General features: G+C 37.8%; 1 protein-coding gene and 1 long non-coding RNA gene across 3 annotated transcripts in view; one reads left to right on the top strand and one right to left on the bottom strand.

Annotated features, from left to right (window-relative positions):
* Positions 1-10,471, bottom strand: part of CDYL2 (chromodomain Y like 2) — a 59,259-nt gene that overhangs the window by 5,895 nt on the left and 42,893 nt on the right. The window contains exons 4-6 of the mRNA XM_014874474.2: positions 6,088-6,260; positions 1,570-1,780; positions 708-851 (exon numbers count right to left, since the gene is read on the bottom strand). Coding sequence (XP_014729960.2) covers positions 708-851; positions 1,570-1,780; positions 6,088-6,260 — 528 coding nt within the window. The remainder of the gene's footprint in view (positions 1-707; positions 852-1,569; positions 1,781-6,087; positions 6,261-10,471) is intronic.
* Positions 1-10,471, top strand: part of LOC148222411 (uncharacterized) — a 41,310-nt gene that overhangs the window by 28,246 nt on the left and 2,593 nt on the right. The gene's annotated exons all lie outside the window — the stretch shown is intronic.

The following is a 10,471-nucleotide window of genomic DNA, read 5'->3' as shown; positions in this document are numbered from 1 at the left end:
CAGACAGTTTCAGGCATAGGAAATATAGTACGAAACTATAACAATTTTCACTTTAATTACTGCAGCTTTATTGCACCCAGTATCACTTTCTTCACTGCATGTTTTTTAAATAAGGATATGCCGAGAATTGGCCTGGAGGGAAAAACCCTTAGGAAGTAAAGACAGGGAAGGATTTTCTTTGAACTTTTGTGTACACAAAAGGAAAGTTATAATACACTGTGACCAGACTGTGCTCAAATCCCTCATCTGGAGCTCACCTCTCCTTCACAGCAGGGCTTAGCTGGCACTATCCTACCCTTCTGGGGTGTTGTGTAGAACATTCTGCAGCACCAGGAACTGTGCAGGTGCAGAAAGAAGGCAGATTGAGCTGAAAAATGGCAGGCCAGGACAAAGTGAAAGGCAAATCAAGTTTCTTACAGAGGTTTCCCAGTACAGTTGTAGAGTTTCAGGCTGTTACACCTTCATGAAGGAAACCTGTGCTAAAATCCCCTTTCAAACAAATAAATGCAAATAAATCCCCCTCCCCCCTGCCAAATCCCTGGAAAATGAGAAACTCCACGAGCTCACTGATCCCTATCCAGGTTTTATGATGTCAGCCTTTCTTTCACAGGTATGCTTGTGGAAACTGAGGTCTCACATGTGATGAGCCTTGGGAGCACACCCTACCTCTGAGAAATGTCATTTAATGAGGGAGTTTCATTTCTTACCACTGCACTGCAGGATGCCATTTCTTTCACTCGTAGCATCACTTCTTGACTAAATGTCGTTGGCCAAAATACTTGTGACACCAGTCCTCTGCTGCAGGCTTCCTGTGCTGTCAGCTTTCTCCCACAGAACAACATTTCATTTGCCTGTGAAACCAAAAGATTCTGGTAATCCTGGGTTATAATTCTTTTAAAATTTTTCTCATACTTGCCTGCTATTTTTACGATTAAATTACAAATGTTCTTCTGTATCTTTCCATACTGCAGAATACTTCAAAAGGAGTTTCAGTAGCTATTTAAGGATTGTGCAGGTGGCCAGAGCACAGCATGGGTTTAATTTAAGAGAAATGTGCTGGCATGCATGGTGAATCTCTATTGCTGATCTTACAAGAGTAACTGTCAGTGATACTATGTTGAGAGTCATGGAACCCAGTAGGAAATATTTGTGGGGCAAATTCTGATTTATTATACTGGTAAAAGCTAAGCAGTCTTACTGGAATCATTGTGGATTATCTTTAAAGAGGAGAGAGCTGTATCTGGCTGTATTACTGCCCACTCCTGACATAATTCAGACAACTACTCTGCAAGATTAGTCTGCTAATGTATTTCTTCACTTTGCTACCATGATGTTGACAATCTCAGCTTTTTCAATCTTTCTTGTGTACAGTGGATGTTGTATATTGAATTCTGAGGTTATTTTGTGATAAGAAGTTCATAGTGATTTGATGAACTTTTCACAGATTTAATTTCCATTAACAATGGAATTGTTAATTGGACAATTAAGAAAATATTTACTTTTTAAAGAGAGAAAGAAGATCAGGAATTTATGAAAGTTTCTTCAGCAATTTGAGGTGGAAAACCTTACCAGTGCAACACCCAGAATTTGTGGGAATGTGTATGATGAGCAGCCAGCTGGAGTGAGTCGGATTGTTGCATATGGTGTCTGAAACCAAGCCTTCTCACTTGCCCAAACGATATCACAGAGTGGTAAAATAGAAGCTCCTAACCCCAGAGCAGGGCCGTTGATAGCAACCACAATTGGCTTCTTAAATTGAATAAAAGCTTTTACAAAATCCCTAAAATAAAAAAATAAAAGAAAGATCTTGAATACAAAAGTAACACATAAATACCTTAGTTTAAAGTATTAAATCTGAAAACAAATTAGAACCAGAGAAGAATACAACAAATGCCCAGTTTTATGAGGTCAGAACTGCAAGATACTTTCTAGTTTGCGTATGGAAAAGTTTGCTTATTTTTAGTTATTGAATCTTTCTGAGTACATGGGCTATTGCATAGTTTTGTGTATGTTGTATATGGCCTGATTAAGTGGATTGCACTCAGTGTTGTACTTTTTGCAGAAAGGTTTGGTTGGGTTTAGTTTTACTTCTGGACCAGTAACTCCTGAGTTTGTACACACAGCACTTCTTGGTTTGCTCCACAATGGCTGGGATGGACCTGGTTTGGCTGCTGCTGAAATATTATAGTCTGAATATTTTTTTTGAAAAGTTCTCTTAAGATCCTCTGTAAAAGGTTATTGCAAGTCCCATCAGTGGATTGGGAGATTGTCAATGTTTGTGGCACACCAACAGAAAGAACAAGACATGCAAAGGGGAGTCAGAGAGAGAAATGTTTGAACAGTGAGTGATCTTCAGCTGGGTCTTCATTGCAAAAGTCTTCAGCAAAGCCATTACAAAGCAGATGCCTTTGCCTGACTACCCCAGTAATGTGATGAGAAATAACAGGCAAGTTAAATGTCATTGGATTCATCTGGATGAACGAACTAGAACATGTTAAATTCTGTGCAATGAGGAGGTCTTTTAAGTAAGTTACCTACCAGCAACTGTGGAAAGGTATCTGTTGAATGGAACAGTCTTTACACCAATTAGGAAAAAGCAAGACTGTAATTGTGGGCAAATTATGGGCTCCAGCAGCTCAGTGCACAGCAGGTATATGGAAGCAAACGAGATGCTCAGTTACTTTAGAAAAAAATACATGGATAAATCAAATCCCAAGCAAAAGAGGAGATTCTGTCCCTGCACTGGGTATTTATTAGATCCAGAGTGCAGATTGGCTGACAGATTTTGGGAAAGAACATTTTTGTCAAATGTGCCCTTTGATGAGTTGCTGCTCTCCCACTGAGGTCAAAAGGATCCAGACCTCTGTACCTGAGCACAGGTGGCCCTGGCAGGTTAGAGACCCCATGTAGCAACTGGGCTGAAGTGCAGGGGCATTGGCTGTATTTTAAATGAGGACAAAGAGTCTGAGATGACCCAGCACTAAATTTTCAATTAATACATTCTGGTTTTCAAGTCCTCTAGTAAGGAGTTAATTTTCGACCATGGGAAAATAGAGAATTGATGCAGCTCTGTTCACAGTTGTAAACCTTTAAGTTTCATAAAATTTAAATTTAGTAAGTGGAGTGGAAGGCTACAATACTGGGAGATGATGTGAGGAACACTGTCAAGATAAAGAGAGTGAAATAAGGAATCTTGTTTTTGTCTGTTCAAGACCATTTCTGTCTTGAAGAAAGAAGACAGCAGGATTAAGGAGAGTTGTGATTTGTTTTGTTGCAGAAACAATGCTGTTCCCTCATCTCATTATTTCTTTGGTTGTATACGACTGTGTAGTGACTGTGGATCACTGCACCTCATTAATTCCAGAGTTTTGAGAACCTCAGTAATTACGTAAGCCTTCCAGACAGGACTACAGTTGGGAATAGGGATGAGATGAATGATAGGTAAAAAAAAAGAAAACTAAGAATAAATGGTGGCAGTAAATCTGAGGACCGTGTGGAGGCAGATAAAACCAAGGTTGTGGAGAAAAGCAGGAATCATGGTGATAAACGGGACTGGAAGTGAATATGGAAAGGCAATTAGGGATATGGAGAGGAAACAGATAATGTGGAGGAAGTACACAGCAGAACACATTAATGGAGGAGAAGGGTTGAAGGAAATCTTCATATGAGTGAGCAAGGAAGGGAGGACCTGGAGAGTGGAATATAACATTGAGAAGGCACAGCAAGCCTCTGTCACGAGGGAAGAATGGGGAGCACAGAGGACGGTAAAATGGATGGGTGTGGAACATGCTACCTGTAGGATGGCGTGGAAGGCTACAATACCGGGAGATGATGAGGGGAACAAATGCCTGCCTTTGGTCTCCAGAAGCTGCAGTGACCAGCACTCCATTTATTTGTTTCCTGTTTGGTGTGTTGTTTCAGTGGGCCATCTCTGTACCCTGAACCTGGCACATTTCCTTGTCTCCAAACCGTAAGTTCACACAGTGAGTTCCTGGCTACAAGATCCTTGTTTCAATTCAAAGCAGTCTTTGAGAAGGATTTCAGATTACAGCTGTTGTTGCACAGTAGATCCAGATGCTCAAACATAGGAAAAAGATATTCCTGCAGAAGATTTCTGGATTTGCTAGAGCCTATCTGGGAGGCTGACCATCGAATGAATACACGCTGGGATGCTCAGACACCTCTGCACTGTTTCAAGCTCTTGCTGCTGGTCACGGCTTGTAGGTACATCCAGGGCTGTAAAGAAGCTGAGCAAGTAACTTTGTCCTTGTCTGTTTTCTTCTGAGCACACCCAGAATCTTGTGGCTGAGGTCCCACAACACCGTGGCTGAGAACATGGCACCAGTGAATGAACCATTAATGGGAGAGGAGACTTGACAGGGATTGAAACTCATTTGTAACTCGTGACTGGTGTAGGAGAGCCACTCTTTGGAAAGTGGAAACACATGGTAACCAAGATTTCAATTTCACTTTGATACAAGCCTAACTTCATGTAAAGCAGTGGAGGCAGAGATCCGTGGATGTATTTTAGGACATACAAACATTTTTTCTTCTCTTATTACAGTTTATTTTCCATGAGCTGAGTCCTTTGTTCACAGAAAGCACAGAGAGTGCTAAATGGAAAACGTAGGGTATTGTTTCCAGAAGTACAATAAAAATCTATTTTCAGTGGGCCTGAAACCGACGTTCCTGACAAGGAGCAGTACATTGTACCAGTATTTCAAGAGTGTTCTGTGTGTCCAAGGTTGGAAAAACAGAGTATAACAGTCTGGCTTATACTTATTTAAATGTTGGATTGATAAGTATACCTGAATATTAGATGTGTGCAAATGAATGTAAACGTATATAACAACATCTAACTGCACAGTTTTTGCAAGAGTAATACCAAATTTGTATCTTTTGGTGGGTGGTGAGTGTGCCTGTATTTTCAAACATGAATAGTGATTTTCTTCCCTAATTTTTTTTTTGGTTCCACATTGTTAAAAACCCCTCACATTTAAAAAATAAACTTAGTCTGTGTCCTTCAAAGGGTTTCTCTTTTAAAAAATATCACCCCAAGATATCCAAGCATAGTTAGGGTCTTATAAAGAGTTTGTAACTTACTACATTTAAGAAGCATCTTTTAAAGTCTTCCAAATAATTGCTACTTTGAGAATTTCAAAAGTTTTTAACCCGGAATCCAAACTGATCTGCAGTAGTTGTAACCAAGATAATTGGTGGTTAATACATTTTGTGAAATACCTAAACCTGACCTTATGTTATACTATTAAATCCCAAGTAGAGATATCTTGTAAAAAAATTCTTTAATATTCTTTCATAGAATTGTTGCATGAAGTTTTAAAGCTCTTAGAAGAATATTTATTTGTAGGAAATGGGAGAAAAAAAGGCACCAAATCGTCTCCTGGTACAGACTGGAATAATGTTGATTTATACTGGAAAATCTACCTTGTGGATAATGGAATATTTGGTGATGTGTTGTGCAGATTGATTTGCAGACTGCATGTCATAAACCCTGGAATTCTATTAAGGTGATGTGATATATATATATATGTAAGGAAAGTCACATTTTAGTTACAAAAATAAAACTACATTTACATATATATTAAGTAATTTAAATTGAAGAAGAAGAGTGGAGACCCTTCTAGTAAGGTTCTGAAATACAGTGGCAGACTGCTATTTCAACAGAATATGAGTAAGCCATGGATTCCCATTTGGACTGAAATTCATTAAAATGATGAACATTAAAACAAGTCAAAGATCTGCCTTTCAGGAGCCACTTAAGAACATGAAGCAATACTGAATTTGGAAAAACAACAAGGAAGTTGTATTTGAATTTAGAGGAATGATTTCAAATATTAAATACAGAGAATTAAAATAAAATAAATCCCTATGGGTATTAGCACTGGAATAAATGTGCTTTCTTTTCTAATATGGAAAGGTCCAAGTTTCTTTTTACTAAACAAATTTGCAGGACTAAATTAGAATGCAATCAACATTTAAATATACAACATTTTTGGACCTGATAAATATCTTTATAATCACACACTGCATTTCATAATTTAGAGATCATAGGTAAGCTTGGGTCACCTTATAGCTTCTGCAATCCTAGTGCTTTCCTTTCTTCTGTCATTGGATAACCTGCCAATTAAATATGAGTAATCTAGGCCACTACAGAATACACTTCCCACTGCGCTGAGAAGTAAGAGTTTACTGTCATCAGCTGATGCATTGCACAATGCTCTCCGAACTTCCTTCATGATCTGTGGATAAAGAAAAGTAAACAATTCGACATGCATGCCGTGGCAATATCATTTCCCTACTTTTACAAACCTTATCGAATTTGAGAGACTTAAATTTTGGGCACTATTAATAATTACATCAATTATATATATAATTTTAATATAGAATGATATTAGAATCATGAGAATGATAACACTGAGAGTTTGCAAAGTATTTTATATTTGGCAGTGCTTTGTTGATGTTTTACTAATTCAAAGAGGTTTTGGGACTTGGGCAGTTCTTTGTTGTATGGGAAATTCTACCCAGCTTATGCTATTTGATTGCAATTTAATAGTTTCAAATTCACTTTTTTATTTTCATTGTGTACATCACTGTATCCTCGGGAACATGTTTATCACAGCAAAAACCTATTATTAACCTCAACAGCTTGAAAGAAAAATTTGCAAAACCCAGTTTTCAGTTCTTCAACTACTTTGGTTTGTATGACTTCAACCAGAGCAAAGCGGGACAAGAGGACATCATATACATCAATATGACAAATATATTATTCATTTTTCTGTGGTGACTGACATTTTTACAGTTTACAAAAGTTAAATCATCAAAGTCCCTTGAAAAAGAGACATTTTTACTTTCTTGTACAACTGGATGAAGCTATTAATTGCACCATAAATCAAACCTAATCAAAATCTATATAGAATTGAGCTGCTGGTATTGTAGGAAAATGGCCTTTCACCTGAGCAGAGAATTGGTTCCTAATGATTTTTAAAAGGAAGTATTATTTAATAAACTTCTGATGGGTAACTTGTTTGGTCACAGCTGGGCGTGGTTTTGGAGCTGTAACTCATTTCAGCCCCCTCTCCTCTATAAATGTGCTCCTCACTGCAATGGCCCTGATTTCATCTAGTGTGACACCTCCTATCCTTAATCATACCCATATGTCAAAGTACTTCCTGTAGACATGATCCTGCCCTCTCAAATTTTTATCTTTTGCATGGAAAGATTTGCTGTTGGTGTACATTTAGGTAAGAGAGAGCTAAATGTGGCTGGGGATTTAAATAGAGCTTCCATGTGAGAGAAACCCAGGATTTTTAGCCCGTGATTATTTCTGTTCACTACTTTCTGTTACCAAAGCTTCTTTAGATCACTAAAGTTCCTTGTTTAAGAAGTGTCCCTAAACAGTGAAGTTTAATTGATGCCACCTCCTAGGTAGATTTTTAATAGAAATCCTATGGATTGTGCTGCTTTCCCTATAGGTTTGTGTAAAGATGAGAATTACTGGCTGCTGGGACTGGGCATGAGAGAGCAGGTGGTGAACTTTTAGATGCTTCACTTCCACAAGAGCACTTCAGAATGCCTGTAATACTGAGTGTGTGACAGTGGGTGGAAGTGAAGTAATTAAAAGCTGCAGAATTTGGAAGTGTATTTGAAATTCTTATGCAGGTACAAAAATGTCATCAGCAATTTTAGTAGCACTGTTTATTCTGAGAGTCTCAGAGGCTGTCTCAGCCCTCAGCTGGGGGAAACACAGCAACACTGCACATAAAATGGGGAAACAAAGGGGGAAAACCCCTAAAACCTCTGTTCAGAGTTAAAAGAGAAACTTTAGAATGTGGTAGATATTAAAATAAAAAGATATGTGTTTTGGTTTTCCTAGTTCCATATGAATGCAATGTTGTCCTCTTAATTCACTGTAGAAGATGTCACAATCTGCTCTTTCTTAGGGTGACTGTATAAATAGTATTAGGGAATACCAGTTAAACATTTTTTGATCCAGTGAGGGATGCTGTATTAAGTATGATGCCACGATACCCATTCAGCAAGTTTCTTTATTATTCCCCTTCCTCCAATGGTATTTGCCTCTGTGCCACCTCTTTGCTATTCCCAGTGCTCTCCTTCACACACATCATTACTGTTACAAACCTGCCTCTTTTGTATCTTGCCCCTCACTGATCTGGATGACTAAAGCCACCTAAAACCCATCCAAATTTTTGAGCAGAGGTTACATTTCTTGTAAGAAAAACCAATATTCTGCCACTGCTGCTTCTTCAGTGTTCTGGAGAGGATGACATTGAGTCTGTTATTAGGAACTTATTCCTCAGATATGGTTAAAAGTGGGAAGGCTTTGGTTACTATTTTTGAGCAGGAGAGGAAATGTAGTTCCCCTGCTCCACTTGTTTCTATCAAAAGAAATCAGGAAACCATTATGTATCAGCATTTTCAGGCTCCAAAAAGTATGTTTTTTTTCTAAAGAGCCTTAAGTTTGTCATTATCATCCAAAGATGCCTGGAGGCTCACTGGGTCCTGCAATGCCAGCCAAGTCAATGCTCACTCCCTTGGTCAGGAACCTTGCCATGGTTCCTTTGCTGGTGCAGTCCAAAATTCCCCAGGTCCCTTTGTCACTCAGCCTGGTTACAGCAACTGCTGCTCACCACTGCCTCTGGAGCCTTGGCTTTCCCTGTGGGTTATCTGGGGATGGGCATTTCTCTCCAGCTATTTCTATGATTACAGGGAAGCTACAAACAGGAAAATAATTATAAAAGAGCTGGTTTGTCTGCAGGGTTGTAGAACTGTTTATTGAACTGTAGTACTGTAAAGTAAACATAATTTTAGTTCAGAACTGCTCTCTGTTTTTAAGGACAAATTTCTGTTTAATGGGGTGGTGAATTCAGTCCTCAAGTACAAAGATACAACCTGTCTTTAGTTACATTTCTTTGTCAGATTCCATATTCTCTTTCTTTCTTCCAAAGCCCTTAAACCTTTCCCCATCTTGCTCTACGCATTTGTCCAATTAAATTTTATTTTCTCTAGTGGACCAGATCTAATACTACTATTTCCAGAGCTCCTAAGCAATGTTCTCCAGATCCGTGCTTTTATTAATTAGCTTTTTCATGGCCTTTTAGGTAATTTTCAGTTGTGGGGACAGTATTTCTATTTGAATGCATTTGATGAAAATTTCCAAGGAAGTATTTACAGAACAGTATGGGCCAGTTATTTAGGTTATGATAGTTGACTGGATTGTAAATTTAGACCAGACCTAGTGCTTCACTTACTGTTTTATTTTTTATTGAAAACACAAATTTATTGAAACACAAATATATAATAAAATTATCACCTCCGCAGAAGTTGCTTATATTTTTAATCCTGTCAGTTTTTGAACAGGACATCTTATATTTCAAAATAAACATGAACCAGTTAAAAACTTCATTAAACTTCTAAGAGTTTATTTTAATGCCTTTTGCTGGAAATTTCCAAAGGCATTTGGTGCCCTTTGCTTTCCATCTTGCTTACATTCTGGGAAAATAAAAAAGCTGGGAATTTATCACCATCATTACACAAAGTATCTTGAATAGAAGTCTGTTGTTCATATAAATAGAAGCACTAGTTAAAAAAGTTAACTTCTCTGAATCTCTGAGGACTGTGATATTCTAAAAGGAAATTTTTCTGTAAATATTACCGTAAACCCAAATTTTAAAGCTGTTCCATTGTTCTTAGAAGCTCTTCCCCACTTGAGCCTTTTTACATAAATAAACTTTGTGTTACTGATTCCAAGTCCTTTCTGTCTGCACCTAAAGGAGTTGGGAACAGCTCAAGCTGTAGCCATAAGCATGGCCCAAATCCACAATTTACTTTTTTGTAGAGAACAGAACTACAGAGAACAGTAAATTTGTACCTGCCTCTTTTATATTATTTCCAGCTTAGGAAAAATGAAGGCAAACCAGTGCTCCAAAACGCACCTGGCAGAACTTTAAACTGTTATTCACATTTGAAATTTGAAACTGATTCTTCTATATGAGAAGGTACTTGAGGTAGTTCTGTCACTCTTCGATGGAAGCTGTTTAGAAATGTTTTGCTTTTAATTCAGGGGAATATTAACTTCTAGCTCTGTTAATAGTGTTAAATGAGAAGAGCAGATGGGTCCATTTAGTCTGAAACAGAATTTGTATCCTGGAGATGTGCTGAGTTAAAACAGCAGCAGCATCACTGGAGAAGGAGCTTCAGGAGTAGCAAAAGTCCCACAGGAAAAAATGCCCTAATGGAATTAATAATAAAATATTTCACAAATGTATTTAAAAAATAAATCTTAAAAGTGGCAAATAAGAAATAAGAAAAAGCTGTGCTGTTTCATGACACTGTCTTGGAAGTTTTATAAGATCTTGTAAAAAATAAGAAAGAATTTCTATAGTGCCCTGAACATTTTTGTAGAAAAAACTCAATTACTGAAAAGGCACTG

The sequence above is a fragment of the Sturnus vulgaris genome, chromosome 12 (genome assembly GCF_052056855.1).
Source record: "Sturnus vulgaris isolate bStuVul1 chromosome 12, bStuVul1.hap1, whole genome shotgun sequence".
Lineage (NCBI taxonomy): Eukaryota > Metazoa > Chordata > Aves > Passeriformes > Sturnidae > Sturnus > Sturnus vulgaris.
Note: the sequence above shows the minus strand (reverse complement) of the source record. Positions and strands in the feature narration are given on the sequence as shown.